Genomic DNA, 21874 nt, shown 5'->3' with positions numbered 1-21874 from the left:
CTGAAATATGTGTCTATGTTTCACCTCAACACTAATTCCATGTTTCACCTCTAAAAAGGACGTGTGGCACTCGGGGACTGCCGCGGTAAAGCTATTGCATATTATCAACTTATGCAATTATAATATTTATGCAACATTTTGTTTTCTTTGATATTAATTCAAGTTTTGTCTTTGATATTAATTCAAGTTAACCTTTTTAAGCGTGGTGACCGATAAGGAAACAAATTTTTTACTTTTATTGAATAAATGAGAAGTTAATATTTAACTTTCACTTTAACTTTAACTTTAAGATTATTTTTAACTTTAACTTTCACTTTAACTTTAACATTCACTTTAACTTTAACTTTAACTTTATTTTCAACTTTAACTTTAACTTTAACTTTTCCATTTCCAGAATCTACTAGTTGGCCATCCGCTATCAAGTTTCTCAGCTGTAACTACAATTGCACGATTTTATAGCTTCTCTCATTGCATACTTTCGGGAATATCTCAGATATATGTATGTGGTTGTGCGTTGCTTCTCAGCTGCGCATACGTACATATGTGTAGACATAATGATTGATTCGTTTATGTAAATACAAGTGACTGTCTGCTTTATTGTTGTTGTGACTTTATTTACTCAGCATCACACTAGGAATGTGAGTATCACTTATTGGCACTCATATTCGTCACACTGCCCTCCACCTAAGTCTGATCATCCCGATCAGACAAATCTCCCGATCTAAACGCCGCTAGCATCTCCAAATGTACCACTCTTCTACTCCGTGGTTTCCCAGTGGTTTGTTTGCGGTAGATGGTATCACTGATCTTCTTCACAACTTTGTATGGGCCTTCCCAACTGCACCGAATCTTGGATGGAACACCTTTCCGCCGGTGAAGGTTGTATAGCAGTACCAAATCTCCCTCCCGGAAACCTTCCGAAATAAAGTTCTTGTCATGCCAGTGTTTGATTTTACTACTCATTACCCTGGGCCGTTCCCTCACACTCTGTTGTTGGGCCAATGAACAACTTCATAGAGCTTGTGCTTGCCGGATTGGCTTCGCATTATCAGTATCGCTCCCACGTTTCACGACAGTAGTGCGCTCCGGCTTGAAACTACCCTCGCATTCTTACTGGGAAATTCGTTGCTTCGTTGCGTCCATTAGGTTTTGTCAATGCCAGTGTTTCTCTCGCAGGTACTTTTGATTTTGCTTTATTTGGTCCATTCGATCTATCAACCTTTGTATTTGACTTTCGTGATCTTTGTCGAGTCTTTCCGACCAGTACTCGATTACTACTGAACCTTTTCTGCAAACTGAAGTTAAGTGGTATATCTTGGTTCTTATAACGCATCGCCTTTCTCTGCATTTCGATCTTGATGTCATGGTCAACCAAGAAGTCCACTCCCAATATGACTTCATCAACGATCTCCGCCACAACGAATTTGTGTAGAACTGTGACCTTTCCAATCAAGAATTCACATACCACTTCTCCCTGGACTTGGTTATACTTGTCAGTGACCGTACGCAACCTTGCTCCAGGTAACGTTTTTACTCTCCTGTTGACCAAGTCAGATCGAATTAAGGAATGAGATGCGCCCGTATCTACAGTCAGTACACGTTCTTTGCCATCCACATTCCCTCTGACAGTAAGACTGCTCGATTTTCTACCAATTTGCGACACAGTTATCACAGGACATTCAATAGCTGGAGCTAGCTCTCGATCTCTACATCTTACTCTCTCTTGCTCCTCAATATGTATTTAATTAGCGAGTTTTGCTCATATTGCTTTATACAATGGTTTTTGTTATTGATATTAGAGAAAAATTGTAAGTTTACAAACGGCGATGGTTACTAGGACATGTTTCTGAATTTCACTTCTTCATCAGCTAGCTTTTCGGGAGCTGAGCGTTGAACTCGAATCTCCAACATTCATATCATTGCAAAGGCAAATGCCTTTAGCTGCTAAGCCATATGAATGTCCCGTTGTTCGCTGTACAATTGGTCTCTAAGAGTTGCCTTTTTTGTTTCTATTCCTTTTGATCACCATGTAGGCACATACACTCTGTATGTAGTTTATTCCTAATAGTGTGGATATGATATTTAGGCGCTCTTTTGAAAGCTTAGTAAAATTTGTTCGGATTTTTTAATATATATCCCATACAACCGATCGTTCAGATAAGTGGGTTTTTTTCCCATTTTTTATTTTATAGTTATCTTAAAAATCGTTTAGGTATGTACATCTATTCACTATATATTTCTTATCTTATACATCCGATTATTTGGAGATTACGAACGGGATAAGATTATTGTTCAGCCCTATTCATGAAAGGTATGAAGTCTTCGGCACAGCCGAAAACAGTCCCGTCCTTACTTGTTTTATTTTAATTACGTTTGGTAATAAAATCCTACCTTGAAAATCATCAAAAAATATCTGTCATCCATCGCAAAAAATCGCTTCTACCTTAAAATATGTTCCTACCAAAAAATCGCAAGACCAATGTAATATATCAGCTGTGCGTTCACAGCTACGCCCACCTGATAAAAATGATTGTTCTTGTTCGTTTTTTTGTGGATGCTATTTGGCACTGTTGTACTTCTTAGGTCCAAAAAAGTGTAGTAGTTGCTAACGAAAACTGCTTAAAAATTTAATTGTAAACTTACAAAGAAATACCCTTATTTATTTTTAAACGATCACTTAATTAGTAGTAGTAGTAGTAGTATATATTTATTTTAACAAATCAGAATACAGCTTATGACTAAATCTACTATGAAAATCGAACAAACATATAAATAAAATAAATAAATAAAAGTACAAAATCGCGACAATAACAAAATTTGTTGCGTGTCGCATTGCATGTTAAATAAATTGCTTACAAGCTATGAGAATTCGTTTAATATTAAGTTCCTGAATTTAATGCTGTTAGCAAGAAACTTGGCAAGAGAGTTGAAATTATATCCATTTGCCATATCTAAAGTTCTTTCCCCAAAATAGAGAAAACGGATATTGTTATATATAGGACATGAACCAATAAAGTGATAAGCGTATTCTGCCACCTGCAAGTTACACACTCTGCAAAATGGAGACGATATGTTTTTGTAAGCTCTTGCGTTTAGGTTCAGCAAACCTCCCCTTGCACGTAGAATTAAGCTAACGGCATAAGCGGTGAAATCATCCGTGAAATAAGAACTCTCTAATGGCACTAACATAGGGTACAGATCGTGGGTAGTAGACTTTTGAGCCATTTCTAGGAACATACTCGTATTACTCTCAGCAAGGCGATCTAAAAGCGAAGACATGAAAACCTGAATATTAGCAATTGAAAATTCCGTAATGAAAGGTAAATTAACTCTGTTAGCGAGTTCTTTCCAAATGTTTGCCCAAGAGATCCCCAACTTGGCTGTCTCCACTGCCAGGATGCGAGGTAGTCTGTCATGAGTAAGTCTGAGACAACGAGCAATATAAAGCATGTGTAGACGGAGCGTATGTAAATATAGGGGATGCAAACCTGTTTCCAGATGCAGCATGTAATTTGGCCTGTTGGAGGGAAGGAAAATCAGCTTTTTTATAAAAAATCTAAAGAGTTTCTCGACTTAGTCGAAATGGGCGACTCCCCATACTTTTGCGCCATAAAACATGATGGACCTGGAAGCAGCCTCAAAGATTTTTATTTTCTGGCCCAAACAGATACGGGGGTTGTTAATGTAGCCCAACCACGTTGCGTTAATAGCGTTTTAGCGTCCACCAACTTTGAATCTAAGTGCTTAGTAAAAGATAACTGACAAGTGAGAAGATCACCTATGTATTTGTATTCGTTAACTATTTCAATGTCTTTGCTGCCATAAGACCATTTCCAGGATCCAGGCATCCTAACACCTTTCCTAAATATCATGATTTTCGACTTGCTCAGGTTGGCAGTAAGTGCCCATTGGCTACAGTACTCGCAAAGGGAGTTTATCATTTCATGAAGCTGTTCAGGAGATTCAGCAAGTAGGACCAAATCATCCGCATACATAAGTACCTTTACTTTACTGTTATCAACCATGACGCCCCCGCACAGATAATCATTCAAGTCATTTAAGTACAAAGAAAATAAAATCGGACTTAAAAGACAGCCTTGACGGACCCCGTGATTTACAGGGAAAGCTTCGGACAGTTTGCCGTCGAACAAAACCTTACAAGATGTATTAGCGTAGATAAGACTCAAAATTTCAATCATATGAGTAGAAATACCGTAGGAGGCTAGTTTGTAAAAGAGCATACTGCGGGAAATCGTATCAAAAGCACACGAGAAGTCTACAAAGAAGGCAAAAGTTCTTCTGTTGCTTGAAAAATTTATATTGACAATACTTGAAAGCGCAAAGATATTGTCTATTGTCGAATATCCCCTGCGAAACCCTGCTTGGGACTTATCCAAGATGTTGTTACAATCGATCCAAGCATTTATGCGGTTCAGTAGGAGCCCAGAGAAGATTTTGTAGATAGTATCTAAAAGAGACAAACCTCTGTAATTTGTGGTAATGTTAGGGTCACCTTTTTTGAAAAAGCGATCAAGATTGCGGAACTGAAAGAGGAAGGGATCTGCTTTCTCACGTATATCAAATTTAGAAGCGCCAGCAGTTCATTGAGGAAACATTGCGGAGCAAATTTGTAAAACTCATAACATGCGCCATCCTGCCCTGGGGCTTTATTGCATTTGGTACTATCTATAACCACTTGTATTTCCCAGTAGTCGAAAGGAGCATCAAGAAAGGGGTCAGTACGCTGAGGCATAGCCCAGTGTACACACAAGTCAATGTTATGGCGAAAAAGAAGATCCTTGAAGTGGGAAAAGAAATCATGGATTTGGAGGTTGCAGCTTACTTTACAGCGGACCTTTTTGAGAGAGTTTGCTAAACGCCATCAATCGCTTGAATTTCTAACAGTGTTCAGCTGTTCAATCTCGTTGCATCTCCACTCTAGTTTCTTCCCGTTGCAAAGCGTAACACACTTTTTACGGAGAGGGAGATACTTAACCCTATCGCATTCAAAATTCCTTTTTCTCAATATATTTAAAGCGTTCATTACCCTTCTGCGTAAGTTTGGGCACTGGCTGTCAAAGCACTCATTTTTCGGCGAGAGACGATAGTTTCCTTTGGCGATTTGTGTTGCCGACTTGACTTTTTCGGTAATTATAGACACTTTCTTATCAATAGGTACCACGGAGTATATAATCGTTATTGCAGGAACTAGCGATAGCCTCTTTGTATTTTCCGCACTGCGCGGTTTCCATGAGGGTCTGGCAGAAGATGAAGGCCCGACATAGTCGGTAGTATACACGCGACCGTGAAATTTCATAACGATCGGCATATGATCCGAGAAGTATTTTGATCCTACAGAAAAACTATCGATTAGGCCCAAAATGTCAAAAGAACAGATAGCATAATCGATCACTGTACGGCCAACCCCGCCGCAAAAAGTAAATTCACCACTCAGATCTCCATCCACCCTACCATTTAAAATAACCCCACCAAAGTCTTCAGCCAAACTAAGAACTTGTTTGCCTTTATTATATACTACCGTATCCTTGGAAACACGTGAGACACGAAAATGAAACGCTCCAGATAATGCTTCCTTTCCTACTACTTGGGATTACCCTACACGGCATTGAGGTCACCAACAATGCAAAATGAGCTGGGTTTGACATTTTCTAGAAAATTTAGGAGTCATGTAAAATCAGCATTCCACCGCGTGCAGTTCAAATATTGCGGAATGAAACAGAAGACGGCATCACTTAGATGGACAGACAAATATGTGCAACCATAAGCTGTGATGAATTTCAGCCTGTAGCGCGATTCAATACCACTTTTAAAACCAAACAAGCAACCACCACTAGCACGGCCAGCATTATGTGCTTTGGTTGCATCTATCCATTGTAACTGATACTCTTTAAAAAGGTGAAAGAACTTTGATCTATCCTCAGCCAAAACATGCGTTTCAAATAAAAAGAAACTTCGAATGTAATTAAAAACATCTTTAAATTTAAATTTGCTATTCAAGTTAGCTATATTGTATGACAAAACCGAGAGACCATCAAAAACTTCCCTAGAACACGATACATCGACATCATTTGAGGAAAATACTGAAACAGTCTGATCTAAACCTAAATAACCACTACTTAAAAATCCTAGTTTTATGACGTAGAAGCTCTCCTGAGCAGGTCCGGGAAATTAGTTGGAAGATCGGAAATAGCTCTCCCATAATACTCCTTCAAGCACTTAATTACATCTCTGTGTAAAATCCATACATATGTTTGGAACAGTTTTAGTTAACAAGTTGTGATACTTTATTACCGGGGACGAAACTGTTGAACAGGTAGAAAAATTTAGCACCCGTGTTTTTATTCTTAATGTTGGCATAAGTACGCTTCTTCAGATACCCCATTCCTGTCCACACGATTATGCTTCTTCTTTTTCTTAATTTCAAATGACATTTGTTTTCGCTTTGTAACATTTGAGTTTTCAATAAATTTCGTAATATTCAAAATGCATATAATTGACATAATTTTTTGTTTAATGAGATTGCTGTATGCTACTCCATTGGTTCAAGAATGTTTGAACGGCCCAAATATCCAATTGGAGCTTCTTCAAAGGAAGAACAAAGAATTGTGGCTCAAGCTATGGCTATGGAGGAAGTTGTAAGCGACCATGTTGCTAAGTGTTAGTTGCACTGATTTTAAGTTTAGATCTTGTTGGACCAAGGTAAGTGCAAATTTTAAATTTTCTAAGCTATCTAAATAAATTATCCACACAGAACCGTACTTTTGGAAGTAGTTTGATTGCCAACGAAATGGTGCAGCTTTCTTCAAAGAGAATTTTCGAATGAATAGAAAGTCCTTTGAAATGTTATGTAACATATTTTATATATATTCCGATTGGTTCTTCTTTGATAATAAATATATATGTAAGTAGACTTTCTAATCTCGAACAACTGATCCAATCGCTAACCAATGAAAAAGAAGTAGCGAGAAGCAGAGTAAGCAATAGAATCATGCCATTCAAGCGTAGCATAAGGCATAATACATCGAAAAATTTATATTAGCAGCATTCCACCAGGAAAAAAGGTGTTTATCCAAATACACAAAAACGAGCTCATTATAACCGATGCAGACAAAGGCAACAAAGCGGTGGCAATGTATAAAATTGAGTACACAGAAAAAATGAACCAACTCCTTTCAGACAAAAATACTTACAAACAAGTAAGGAAGGCTAATTTCGGTTTCGGGTTCTATAGGTGGACGCCTTTTCGAGATATCGCCATAAAGGTGGACCAGGGGTGACTCTAGAATGCGTTTGTACAATATGGGTATCAAATGAAAGGTATTAATGAGTATTTTAAAAGGGAGTGGGCCTTAGTTCTATAGGTGGACGCCTTTTCGAGATGTCGCCATAAAGGTGGACCAGGGGTGACTATAGAATGTGTTTGTACGATATGGGTATCAAATTAAAGGTATTAATGAGGGGTTTAAAAGGGAATGGTGGTAGTTCTATATGTGAAGGCGTTTTCGAGATATCGACCAAAATATGGACCAGGGTGACCCAGACCATCATCTGTCGGGTACCGCTAATTTATTTATATATGTAATACCACGAACAGTATATTCCTGCCAAGATTCCAAGGGCTTTTGATCTCGCCCTGCAGAACTTTTTCATTTTATTTTACTTAATATGGAAGGTGCCACACCCATTTTACAAAGTTTTTTTCTTAAGTTATATTTTGCGTCAATAAACCAATAAAATTTTGTTTTATCCCTTTTTTCGTATTTGGTATAGAATAATGGCATTTTTTTTTTCATTTTTCGTAATTTTCGATATCGAAAAAGTGGACGTGGTCATACAAAGTGAGTTCAGATAATTACGTGAACTGAGTTTAGTAAAGATATATCGATTTTTGCTCAAATTATCGTGTAAGCGGCCGAGCGGAAGGACAGACGGTCGACTGTGTATAAAAACTGGGCGTGGCTTCAACCGATTTCGCCCTTTTTCACAGAAAACCGTTATCGTCCTAGAATCTTAGCCCCTACCAAATTTCACAAGGATTGGTAAATTTTAGTTCGACTTATGGCATTAAAAGTATCCTAGAAAAATTAAATGAAAAAGGGCGGAGCCACGCCCATTTTGAAAATTTCTTTTATTGTTGTATTTTGTTGCTCCATATAATTACTGGAGTTGAATGTTGACATAATTTACTTATATACTGTAAAGATATTAACTTTTTTTTTTTTAATTTGACTTAAAAAAATTTTTTTTAAGTGGCACGCCCACTCGTCGTTCTCCGATTTTACTAATTTTTATTAAGCATACATTTAGAAATAGCATCAACGTTCCTGCCAAATTTCATCATGATATCTTCAACGACTGCCAAATTACAGCTTTCAAAACTTCTAAATTACTTTCTTTTAAAGGTGGGCGGTGTCACGCTCATTGTCCAAAATTTTACAAATTTTCTATTCTTTGTCGTACGTTCAACTCACCTACCAAGTTTCATCGCTTTATCCGTCTTTGCTAATGAATTATCGCACTTTTTTGATTTTTCGAAATTTTCGATATCGAAAAAGTAGGCGGGGTTATAGTCCGATATTGTTCATTTTAAATAGCGATCTGAGATGAGTTCCAAGGAACCTGCGTACCAAATTTGATCAAGATACCTAAAAATTTACTCAAGTTATCGTGTTAACGGACGGACGGACATGGCTGAATCAAATTTTTTTTCGATACTGATGATTTTGATATATGGAAGTATATATCTATACTCTGTGAGTTCTGCTCAACTGAGTATAAAAAACAAGGATTGACCCAACAAACTTTCTCCAAAAGAAAAACAACAAAATAGTCGACGATCTGTACAAAAGTAAACACATCACCTTTAGGGAAAAACAACAGCTTGTATGCTCGGCAGCCGCTGCACCAAGAATTTACGGATTACCGAAAATTCACAAACCACAAATTCCTTTACGTCCGATCACTTCTTCAGTTATGGTCCCCTGCTATAAACTATCCAAACACATTGGCGAAATTGTAAAAACGTTGATTTCATACAAATATAATATTAAAAACTCATTTATTCTAAAAGACAGGCTATCAAATATACAAGTGTGTGAAGAAGAAGTGCTAGTGTCTTTCGATGTAATCTCTTTGTTTACAAATATACCAACAATGCTAGCTTCAAAAATAATTACAAGTGAATGGGACAAAATAAAAGATAATACAAATATTCCAAAAAAGAAGTTTCACGAAATTTTAGATTTTTGTTTGAAAGAAAACAATTATTTTATGTTTGACGGTGATTTATACACACAAACCTTCGGAATGTCCATGGGCAATTCCATTTCTCTCACGATTGCGGACATCGTCATGGGACCTACTGGACAATACAATTTTGGATCTTAAACAACAATTCAACGTAAACATCAAATTTATATGCAAATACGTGGATAGCATTTTCGCGGTAATCAAGCGAAATGATGCGAACACAATTTTAGAAATTTTAAATAAGTACCACAGTAAATTACAATTTAAGATGGAAATGGAAGTGAATTCCAAAATTCCGTTCCTGGACGTTTGCATACACAGGGAAAATCATAATCTTTTACTTGACTGGTATTCGAAGCCCACTTCATCCGGGCGTCTGATAAACTACCTTTCATCGCAACCAAAAAAGTACAAAATCAACACGGCTAAGAACCTTATAAGTAAAGTATTGGCCATAAGCCACAATAAATTTCACGAAACAAACTTAGAAAAACTAAGCAACATTCTAAGCAAAAATAGTTATCCAAAAAGTTTAATACGCGAATTGATAGACCAGGAGCTCACGAAAAGAAACTGCCACAACCAAATAATAACAAATTCGGAACCACAAACACAAAAGAAATTCTTCAGCGCAACATACATACCACGACTTACCGAAAATATTTACCACAGCATAGCAAAAACACCTAACACAGTACTAGCTTACAGGTCAAACCACACCATGTCCACAACATACATGTTAAATTGCAATTAGAAATAGTAATTGATGCAATTGGTTTATAGTCTCTAATTCATTAAACAATTAGAAATAGTCAACTAATTCCCATTAGATAATTGAAATTTTTATTCTAATGGTAAATCTAATTGCAATTAGTTGCCATTAGCAAAAAAAATTGGGTTACCTTTACAATTAGAAATGTAGTTGACTTCTGCTAATGCAATTAGATATTCAATTAACTAGAATTATAATCAATTATTTTCATAATTTCAAAAACAAAAAAAAACCTAAAATATTCATAATATGAATTTCACACACATATTTATTACTTATGTACATATATTACATACATGCAGACAAATTTAACGTACGTACTAACTGTTTAATAACTACAACACTGTGTTATTGTGTGAAATGTAAATAAATAAACGTGCTTTGCAATTTGTTTCAAGTGTTTGCATTGTTTAATATTGTAAATGAAACTGGTATTTTTGTTAAGTTAAAACATATCTATTTGTCGCAATGTCGGAAGAAATATCATTTGCAATTGAATTTTCTGGTGATGATGATGTTACATACACGCCTTCGAAAGAATCGAAGAAAAGGAAGGTGTTCAATAGAGATGATGAACAATTTGTGAAGAGGCGTATGGAAAAAAATGTTGACAATATAATTTTCACATCGAATTTTTATATTGAAGTTAAGAAGGTATGAAAGTTTCATTACAAAACTATACATCGAAACTCCTTGTTGTGTTGTTAAAGTATAAAAACCATGTATCAGATTTCAGAAAATAAAAAAGATAAAATAGTCGGAAAGTGTGTTGCTTGCAACAAGGTGATTTGCGGTTTTATGGGAGTCTCTTCAAATTTTATCAGCTATCTCAGAGTGCGGCATCCTGAAATTTATAAGGAATATCTTACGAAGAAATCTAACAAGCAAAACTTGAGTATTCAATCAAATTTCGATAAGAAACTTATTGAATTTCTAGTGGATTCAGGATTGCCGCTTTCCCTGGTTGAAAGGCAGTCATTCATCAACTTAATTGAGGGTATTGGCCTTAAGTTAATGAGTAGACAAACGGCAATAAAAAAATTAGAAGAGCATCACAAACGCTTGGAAGAAAGTGTGAAAGTCGAACTAGCCACAGCGAAACATGTCTCCACAACGGCGGATATTTGGTCAGGAAATCACAGAAGCTTTTTCGGATACACCTGTCATTGGCTTGATAAAGATTTTAAGAGGAAATCAGCTGCTTTGGCGTGCAAAAGGATGTTTGGAGTTCACTCTGCGGAAAAAAGCATGACCGACATAACTACTTATTACGGTTTAGATAGAAAAACCATTGTTCTATCCGTAACTGACAAAGGGTCAAACTTTGTCAAAGCTTTTAAAGAGTATGGAATTGATAATACCCCTGAGACGGAAGACGACGACGGCCATGATATGTCAGAATTCCAAAACAAGATTTGGCTCCCTAAACACCACAGGTGCTCTAGCCATACATTAAGTCTTCTGGTTACGTCTGATTTAATAAAGATTTTGAAAGCCGATGAATCCCTATTTAACCGGAACAATATGGTAAGAAATGTTTTAGTTAATATATTTTATAATAGAAAATAATTTATTTAGGTGTTCAAAAAATGCGATAATTTGAGGCAAATGGTCAAAAAGTTCAGAAGTGATACAGGAAACTTTAGGTGGATGCCTCGTTGTGCCGGTTGTGACGTGGTGGAACTCGCTATACGATGCCGTTGTTCGACTTCTCCAGCACAGGCCGAAACTGGATGAGTTGTGCGATAAATTGAGCCTGCCGCGTTTTAAATCCTGTGAACTATCATATTTGGATACATACTAGCTGATTGTGGCGACTATTGCTCAGAGTCTGGACTTCATGCAAGGCGAACAGAGTGTTGGATATGGTTGCCTTTTGCCTACAATTATGACTCTGAGCAATAAATTGATAAAAATCCAGCAGAAAATGGATCATCCATTCTCTAGAATTGCATTAGAGCTGGAAAAGCAATTAAGACAACGATTCCGAGCTTTCTTTGAATTAAATGAGGAAGCAGATTTGGCGCTAGCTGCAGTTGCACTGACTCCAAACGTAAAGTTGAGCTGGCTGAAAATCTTACAAAAAACATCGCCGCAATTTACATATGAGAGAATAACGGAAAGGGTTATTCGTATCATCACTGATTACGCAATCAAGCAGAACCTTCCTGCAACAAACGAAAATCATAAATGTGAGGGTTCGTATACAGAATCGACCTTTTATGATTTCAGTGATGGTGGTAAGTTCTGCATAAGTGACACATACATATATGGTATTTTTAGTAAATCAGATTACATTTTTGCAGAAGAAAGTACGGCTTCATTGTCAAAATTGACAGAGGAGGCTGAAAGCCTGCATTTGATTTCGAATATGATGCATCAATATTTGAATGATACTGATAAAACTTCAAATATATGGTGCAAATATCCTACATTAAAGGAAATATCACTGTTTTGCAACACACCGCTTACGTATTCAGGCCCTGTGGAGCGACTATTTTCCTTTGCGGGCATTATTAATAGTCCAAGGCGGTGTCGCTTAACGGACTTTTCTTTTGAAAAGCTCGTATTGTTGAAAGCGAACATACCCGGTCGTTGTAGTTATTAAACAGTTAGTACGTACGTTAAATATGTCTGCATGTATGTAAAATATGTACATAAGTAATAAATATGTGTGTTAAATTCATATTATGAATATTTTAGTTTTTTTTTTTGTTTTTGAAAATATGAAAATAATTGATTCTAATTCGAGCTAATTGAATATCTAATTGCATTAGCAGAAGCAACTACATTTCAAATTGTAAAGGTAACCCAATTTTTTTTGCTAATGGCAACTAATTGCAATTAGATTTACCATTAGAATAAAAATTTCAATTATCTAATGGGAATTAGTTGACTATTTCTAATTGTTTAATGAGTTAGAGAATTTCGCAAATGAAGGTTAATTAGCAATCATTAGTATTAGCTAATCATTACTTAACATCTATGGTCCACAATATATACAAGAACAAAGCATCCCTTAGAACACCAACAACAAAACAATTTTATATACGAGATAACATGCAAAGGCGATGAAAACGACGAATGTAGAAGAATATATATTGGTACTACAAAACGACCTCTTCCGGTTAGACTAGGCGAGCATAAAGCGGATATCAGAAAACAAAAAACAAGTACAGCACTAGCGCAACATATATTAACAAGTGCACTCAGCTGACTTTACCAACACGAAAATTATAGATAAACAAAAGGAGAAGCAACAAGATATACACTTGAGAGCCTCAGAATCATGAAAGGACGAGAAAAGACGATCAATAAACGCGAAGATACGGAAAACATAGCCATAGTGTACCTATACTAGTGTGTCAACTAAGCGTTGACGTTTATCGCTTTACAAACAGCCTCGCTGACCTGATGTAAATCTCAGGTCTAGAGTTGCATTTTTGGTACGTAAGAGTACTTCAAGCTGAGTTGCATTTTATAGTTGATAGTTTAATAAAACTTTGTAGTATTTACAGATGAAATAGTTGCATATATTTCCGCGGAAATAAGAATACTAGAAGATTTGTAGCCTGCAACAATGCGGAAACATACGGAAAGCAAAATTTATTTAAATTAGGGTCAAAATATAAAGCGCCACACGTGTAACATGGAAACTTTTCACTTCTAAGGCTGTTTGCACAAATGCATAGGGCCTAAATTATATAAACGCTTTGGCCGCTTCAATACAAAAATAACGTACGGCGTTTCATTGTTTTTCGTATGGCGTTGTCAAAGCGTAGGCACGCAACCAAAGCATTTATGTAAATTTTTCGATACTTCGCCCGACAGATGAATTAATGAATACAACACAACCAAAGCGTTTGTGTAAATCCGCTTTAATTTTTGTAGCTGTGAAAGTCTCCTGCAAATAAAATGGTGCTGTAAGTCAAACAAATCAAACACCTATATTACACTACTTTATTCTCTATGTATTTTTCTTGTATTTTCTCTTATATTTTTAGTCGAGGGAGCCAATAAGGTTTCAGCACAGGTGTAAGTGTGTGAACTATATTTAAAAAAACTAACGAAATACAAGAAAAATACAACGTAATTCATTAAAAACAAACCAGCTTGTATTTCGATAGGGTTTTTTGACATTAGGCCGTTTTTTCTTTATTTTTTCTGACAAATGAACATTTTGTTTTTAGTTTCAAAATTTTGTGCATAAAAACACAACTAAATTCAAAGTGTAAATTGTGTGTGCAAATGAGTTTTCAATAAGTGTACATTTTTCAGTTTTTCATAGTTAAGGAATTGACCTCCAGATTCTTGTGTTACACAAATATAGTGAACTTGGGCACAGAAATTCAAATTAAAAAGTTTTTCACAATAATTTGAAAAACTCTACGTTTTCTCTGCTTTTTATAGGTTCTTGTATTACAAAAATATAATGAACTTGCGTACAGAAATCCTAGATTTTACCGATATACTTTGTTGTTGAGTTTAAAAGGTGTTTCACAATAATTTGAAAAACTCTAAGTTTTCTATGCTTTTTACTCTTAGGAGTAACCTCATGTATTAAATAAAATTTTTAAAGAAAATCAATAACTCTGAACTGAACAATTTTCGCTATGATATAAAATTAAAATGTTGTGCAACAGGAGCAACACTGTTGTGATTACGTTAAGCCTGTTTCAATCTTTACGTCTCTGCACAGAACCCTAATGGACCGTTTTCAACCAAAACAACAATGGCAAGCCAGATTTTCTCGTTATGCTCACTTAAGCGAGTGCCTGTCAGAAAGAAGTCAACACACTTGTCCTTGTGACCAAATTTTCCGTTTCGTTCCTATTAATGTGATCGTGCATTCCGCTCCCACTTATAGAATATGAGCATAGCACTGTTCTGCTCACACACGTCACAATGCTCGTCAAATGGCGGTCATTTCTTCGGTCATTTCACTCTACATTTTCCAGTCTTTTGACAAAAAATTTTACTGCGGTTTTACCATTTATATAACCGCCATATAACTTGAATTTTACCTGCCGATTTACTTTACCTGGAGCAGCCATATGAATAAAATATGAACCAAAAAAATTGAATTTTCAATATTTATTATTTCCAATATTATTATATATGTACATGAAATTCGAACTTATATTAATACAGTTCATATAAAAAAGAAGTAAGTACTTTAATAATAAATAAACTCGCTTAATTGGTTTTCGTTTTCCAATTTGAAATCTTTTCCAAGCGAACAGATAATAATTTTAAGCTTTAGAAAAAACTCCAATTATTTCAATTAATTTAAATCTACAACTTTAAGCTAATTAGAAATTCAGATTAGATTTACTCCTTTTTTTCAGATCAAGAATATTCAAAAGTGTCGTTGAATCCGATTGCTGTCGTAATTGAATTTGAAAGTAATAAAGTAAAGTAAAATATGAATTTAAAAATGAAGGACTACCCTGCAAAAATCATGTGACCAAAAACGCACACAGCCACACGATTTTTTACAGGGGTGACGATTTGGAATGAAAATTCTCCAAATGAAATAGAATGTTGACAAATTTAGCTCTCCCACAATGTATCGTGCTCTCTCGCACCTTTTATTTTTATAGGGATAGCAAAATACGTCATTTTTGCGTGCAAAAAAATTCGCCATTTCTAATTCAGCAAAGACAGCAAAACATTTGGTGGTGGAAAATTTTTTCAATTTTGAGAGTCTTACGTGGAATATCTCCGGAAAGATTTAAAATTAAGAGGGAGTTCTTCAGATCACAAATATATATATTTTAAAGTGTTGAAACTTATAATTTAAAAGTTATTTGGTGTTAAAGTTTGCAAATTTCTATACAAATTTTATATGTGAATACGTATATACATGTGGCAGCACAGCTTTGTAATGTCATCAATAAAAAATATATATATATATATATGTGCATGTTGCTACAAAAGCGCGATTGATTTAATAAAAACATTTATAATAAGTAAAAACAATGCAAAAATGAAATGTGAAATATACAAAAATGCAATTTAAGTTTATCGTTACCAATTTATAAAGATATGTATGTGGATTAAGGTTTTGAAAGATGTGTAAATTGTAATTTAAAGTGCTATAGAAATTTGCTAAATTTGCAAACTTTAACAACAAATAACTTTTAAATTATAAGTTTGCGCACTTTAAAATATATATATTTGTGATCGGGAGAACTCCCTCTTTCATTTGATACCAAGCTTTACCCCGAACTCGGGGGTGCTATTCTAAAATTTTCCCAAAGTCTTTAATATACAATGATTTTTGCTGTTTATTTCGACAAAAATTTTTGATTTGATTTTTGTGCTCATCGAAAGAATTCACAATTATGTAGCACCATGCCGCGAATTATGATAAAAGGTGGTGTGTGGAGAAACACTGAGGTAAGCATTTGATGCGACTGGTTACTCTTGGCCGTTTATTAACTAAATTGATAACTTTCAGGATGAAATCCTCAAAGCAGCTATAATGAAATATGGTAAAAACCAGTGGTCACGTATTGCATCACTGCTGCACCGCAAATCTGCCAAGCAATGTAAGGCACGCTGGTACGAATGGCATGATCCTAGCATAAAGAAGACAGAATGGTCACGGGAGGAGGATGAAAAGTTTTTGCATTTTGCCAAATTAATACCAATACAATGGCGTACAGTTGCGCCGATTATTTCAGAGGGTTAACTGGCACCAATTGTTCACACCAATTGTTTGGTGACCACAAAATATGTGGTAGAAGATCAGGGTTACGTTAGGTATCGATAATTGAAATTAATGTTTTGTTTGGCAATTACATTGATCTTTCTTCTTTGCAGGTCGTCTTTGTATTGCATACCTGCAACAGCTGATTTATTAAAAACAACAGCTTTGTCCATTACACTTACCGTCTCACCAATGGCACGCACGGTTGAGGGTGAATATGAGCCACCCATTGTAAATTTTGGTGAATTGGGTGCAATTAGATGTAATCGTTGCAAGGCTCAATAGCAACTTGTAGATGCTGGTCGTCGTTTCCAATGTCTAATGTGTAAAGTAACAAGAGATGGTAAAAAAAATCTTTCACTTTTACTTGTGTTCATTGATCCATATTTTTTCTCAACAGTGTCAACTGCATATTTCCAACATTTGGGCCATACCGGACAGCGTGTCGATAAATATGAACGTCCTGAACTTGTATTGGGTACATGAGTATTTGTGTAAAAAATGCTTGGGTACCGATAGCTCTCATGGTAAACCTCAACTCATAACCACATCAATGCCTCGCATTCAATTGGGTTCACGTAGTATGGACAAGCATATTGTTGATTCCAGTGGTAAGGCCACAATTTCAAATGATGGGGCAACCATTATGAAACTATTGGATATTGTGAATCCAGCCGTAAAACTCTAGTAGACATCGCCAAATTTCAAAATGCTGAGGTAAGTTTTTTGTTATATTAGAATGTGTAGAATAAAAATGTTTCTCTTATCAGGTCGGCGATGGCACCACTTCAGTAGTACTTTAAGCAGGTGAAATCTTAAAACAAGTTAAGCCAGATGTTGAGGAAGGCGTGCATGCACGTATCATCATTAAAGCTATACGTAAAGCATTACAATTATGCATGCTAAAATATGACATGGCTGTACATGTCGAAGCGCCAATCAAAGGAGCAACAAAGTGCTTTATTGGAAAAATGATCTGCCACAGCAATGTCCTCCAATATCCAAGAGTATCAGAAAATTGTTGATGCTGAATGGCGTGATCTGTAGAATAAACTAGCTAAGTAAAGCGCCAATGTTGTGTTTTCTAAATTACCAATTGGTGATGTTGCTACACAGTATTTTGCAGATCGTGATATGTTCTGTGCTGTTCATGTACCAGAAGAAGATTGGAAACGTAGAATGAAAGCTTGTGGTGGTGCTCTTATGACTACAGCTAATGATATTAATTCCAGTGTTTTGGGTCAATGTGATTACTTTGAAGAACGTCAGGTTGGTGGTGAACGTTTCAACATTTACCAAGGTTTGACATTAATTTCATTTTTATAGTTTATAATTCTTTAAAGGTTGCGTTAATGCTAGAATAAGTACATTGATTTTACGTGGCAGTGTTGAACAATTTTTGGAAGAAACTGAGCTTCGTTACATGATGCTATAATGCTTGTGCGGCGTACAATTAAACATGATTCTGTTGTTGCTGGTAAGTCAAAATACAAATTGAAAAAAATGTCTAATCTTAGGGCCTCATTCTCTATTACGAAACGAACTTTCGATGCGGATCAGAGACGAATCGCTAGTGTATTTGCACTATGTTAAACAATGGCAACTTATCACTTGACAATTACTTTTGCCTTCCTGTTAGTTAGAAAGGTAAAGACCGAACGGAAATGATAGAGAATACCATTGCTAGACGAAATCGTTTGGAGGCGAATCGTTCGTCTGAGCTATCGTTCGCAATACAGAATGAAGCCTTTAAATTGTTAAGTAATATAATGAAAAGATTGTTTCCAAATACCCCCCAGCGGGTTAGGGGGTCAGAATTTACCTGCGGTAGGTATGCCTGTCGTAAGAGGCGACTAAAATACCAGATTAAAGGGGCTGTGTAGCGCAACCCTTCAGGTTGCCAGCGCAATATATAGCTTCTCCAAACCCAATTGTCAACCTCACCTATCCGCGGCGAATCCTGTTTCACTAACAGACGCGGATCCGGGGGGGGGGTGGATAGGGAGGGATGGCCTGAAGGTTTAATGTGGCCACATAAATCGTTCCCGAGATGGTCGGGCTAGCACTTTAATGGTGATGTGTTACTGGAGCGTACCGGATCTGTATCCGGCTAAAGGACCATCACATCGATAACACTCCCCAAAGCCTTCGGGGAGCAACCTTATCGCTACAAAAACAACAACAACATTGTGTCCAAATCCCAAAAAAAAACTATAAAATTTGTGTCAGTGAAATGATATTGCTTTTGGTTGTTAGTTTTGAGGTATCGTCTTCGAGTTCCTTCTAATCGTATATGCCGGTTCTTTTGCATTATTTTACATGCATAAAGTGCCGTTGAAGCCTTCCTCACCCTCTCCTCCACGTTGAGCTTCCATGACAGCTTACTGTCTAGGATCATTCCTAGATATTTTGTGCAAGGTTTCTCCCGTAGGGTCGCCCCTCCTAACTTAGGCCTGGTCCAATTAGGGACCTTGTACCTCTTTGTAAACAAGACCATATGCAACGTCATCTGCGTAAACCGTAAGTTTTTCTGGTCCCTCGTAGAATCCCCTAAGCAGTTGGTTAATAACCAGCGTCCACAGCAGAGCTGATAGCACTCCTCCCTGCGGAGTGCCCCTGTCCACTAATTTCGTGGCCGCGTAAATCCCCATTGCGATGTAATCTTACTGCAGTTTAACATGCAGTCGATCCATCTGGGTAAGGCTGGATGTACTTTAACGTAATTAAGACCATCAATAATCGCTCATTTAGAAAGCCCTGGCAATGCTTAAGAAGACTTCTAGAGCATATTCCTTGTATTCCAGGGTTTTTTCTATGCTTATTACCACCCTATGCAATGCGGTGTCTACTGACTTGCCTTTGATGTACGCCTGTTGTATTGTGGAGAGCAGCTTTTCATCCACGTTGGACTTTATGTACACATCTATCAGCCTCTCAAAGGTTTTGAGCAGAAATGATGGTAAGCTATTGGGTCTATAATCTTTGGGATGCACGTGACCGATCTTCCCCGCCTTTGGTAGGAAAGCTACACGAGTAGTTCTCCAAGAGTGCGGTACATGATTCAGTTTATGGGCTGCTTGCCCCCTCCAGCACCTTCATCGTGACGTCGTCGTCCTCCCCTAGCCCTTTTGGTTTAGAGTGTTCGAAGCCCGCTTCAGCCTCTTGTACCTGTTGTGCCGGGTGTTCCTCTGTGCGACTCACAGCACCATCTGGCTGTTGGTCCCCTTCTAACACATTCGGAGTGACGTGGGCTACCTCCACCTGTCTTTTTCCCTTAGGCTTTTGAGGTCCTTTTCGACTTCGCCCACGTCCAGCGTGTTAGGACTTTAATACCCGCGACTTCTTTTCCTGAGTCGCATATAAATTTTGCCTGTACCTAAGGACATTTTTCCAAGCTGCGCGTACAATATATCCTCCGCCTGCTTGTTTATTTGGAAGATGTATAACTGACCTTCCTCCGTAGGCCGAGATACAGTAAGTACCTTCCAATCCTGTGTCGGTATGTTCGGATTCTGATTCTGAAAAAGTCGCAGTGTATCCTCCGACTTCATCACGCATGGTATCCATACCTTAACTTTTGGTACCTTGGGGATTTGCGCTTTATCCACCATCTCAAAACGCGCGTTCGTGCCCTGCCTTTGGAGGTTTGGAACCTCTTCCTCCAGCCACCGCCAGCTCGCGATGTTGTCGCACGCTATCATCTTCATACCATTATACCATCCCCCGAATCAAAGGTTTGAAGGAGCTTACTTGGTTATTCCCGCATCATCTTAAGCATTAAGCTAATAAGCTCCTTTTCTACAGATCTTCACCTTTCACTAGTCATCTGTTCGAAAGGACTGCTACGATCAACCAGCGCCACAGTCAGTGACTGCTTTGCCACATCACTCATCTTCTCGGGAAAAGCCGGCGTCTTAGTGTTATTTCCCTTTGGCACCTCCGAGAAAGCAGGAGTCTTAGCTCCCTTTAGCACCTCCGAGAAAGTCGGAGTCTTAGCGTTATCTCCCTTTGGCTTATCTCCTACTTCCATAGTTGGAACTTCCCTCTGACTCGCAGCCTTCGAGGTAGTTGCTACCTCGCTTTTGGGGCCCATCTGTCTTACAGCTTTGGGCCTACTTGTCTTGTCTATGGGACTGCCCTGCGTCGCAGCTCTGGGACTGGGCCCTTTCTGCCTCTTGAAGCAGGCTTGTCGCCTTCCGCCGAACGTTGCCTTTTCATTCTGCCATTCGACGCTTCTTCCTCTTCAGAACCGAGGGTTTCTCGCAGCAAACCTTTTGAACTGCCTTCGACGTACTTCTACCGCCTCATGAGCCCATGCCAAGCGCTCGATCTCCTCTTCTGTTGGGTCCACCACTGCTCCCAAGGGTTGTACAATTCTTAGTACTGCACGGTACTTCGAGAGTGCTCTTTGCTCCGTACCCTTCTCCACTCTTCTAGTCCTTTTTCATTTGTGTGCTTCTCCAACACGGAGTTCATTGAATCAGCACTACTCTCGCTTCCCGAGTCCGACGCATCGCTTAATGCGTATTTGTCGTCCTTGGCTTGCGGCTCAGTCCTCTTCTTATCATCGTCCTTATGAAAATTAGGTAATGAGTCGTTCATCTTGGTCGTACGACCACCAGCCCGACAAGGCGGGCTCAGCGGTCCAGTATTATATACGGGGAAAGAACCGTCAGCCACAGCAGCGCCCCTTACTGTGGTAAGGCCATCAATACTTCCCGAGGTGGTCCGGTATCGGGAAGGCTCCGTTCGAATACAGCCGAATTTATCCCCTGGCTACAAATCGTCCAATAGGCACGGTCCGCATAACACCCTTGATTAGATGCCAGTCCTAAATAGCTCCTCCTCATAGTCGGGCGCTATGGAGATCGGCTAAGCCCTCACACCAACGACGATTTTCGTTACAATTGCTAGTGCATGCTCTCCAAGATGTAGATCCTGATCGAAAGTCACACCCAAAATTTTAGGGTGTAAGACAGTCGGTAGGGTAATGCCATATGGTCGACATTTGGCGCGGTCATGGTTTAAATAAGGTCACCGATGATTTGGTTGGTGACAATATCAGGTTTCGCGAGGCGACAAAACTGGAGAGATTGGGGAGATAGCTGGTTATTTTA

The 21874-nt window shown here is 37.7% G+C and overlaps 1 protein-coding gene across 2 annotated transcripts; it reads left to right on the top strand.

The window, feature by feature from the left end:
* Positions 1-10424: 10424 nt before the first annotated feature.
* Positions 10425-12731, top strand: LOC137242470 (uncharacterized). 2 transcript variants are annotated; one of them, XM_067769756.1, is made up of 4 exons: positions 10425-10696; positions 10772-11569; positions 11621-12282; positions 12349-12731. In XM_067769756.1, exons 1-3 carry the CDS (start codon positions 10511-10513, stop codon positions 11777-11779), a joined length of 1143 nt encoding a protein of 380 aa, XP_067625857.1. In that variant the 5' UTR covers positions 10425-10510; the 3' UTR covers positions 11780-12282; positions 12349-12731. The 2 variants fall into 2 exon arrangements, with proteins under 2 accessions (XP_067625857.1, XP_067625858.1); XM_067769757.1 differs by having other exon boundaries at positions 12326-12731.
* The last annotated feature ends 9143 nt before the right edge of the window (positions 12732-21874 follow it).

This window comes from Eurosta solidaginis, chromosome 2 (genome assembly GCF_040869045.1).
Source record: "Eurosta solidaginis isolate ZX-2024a chromosome 2, ASM4086904v1, whole genome shotgun sequence".
Lineage (NCBI taxonomy): Eukaryota > Metazoa > Arthropoda > Insecta > Diptera > Tephritidae > Eurosta > Eurosta solidaginis.
Note: the sequence above shows the minus strand (reverse complement) of the source record. Positions and strands in the feature narration are given on the sequence as shown.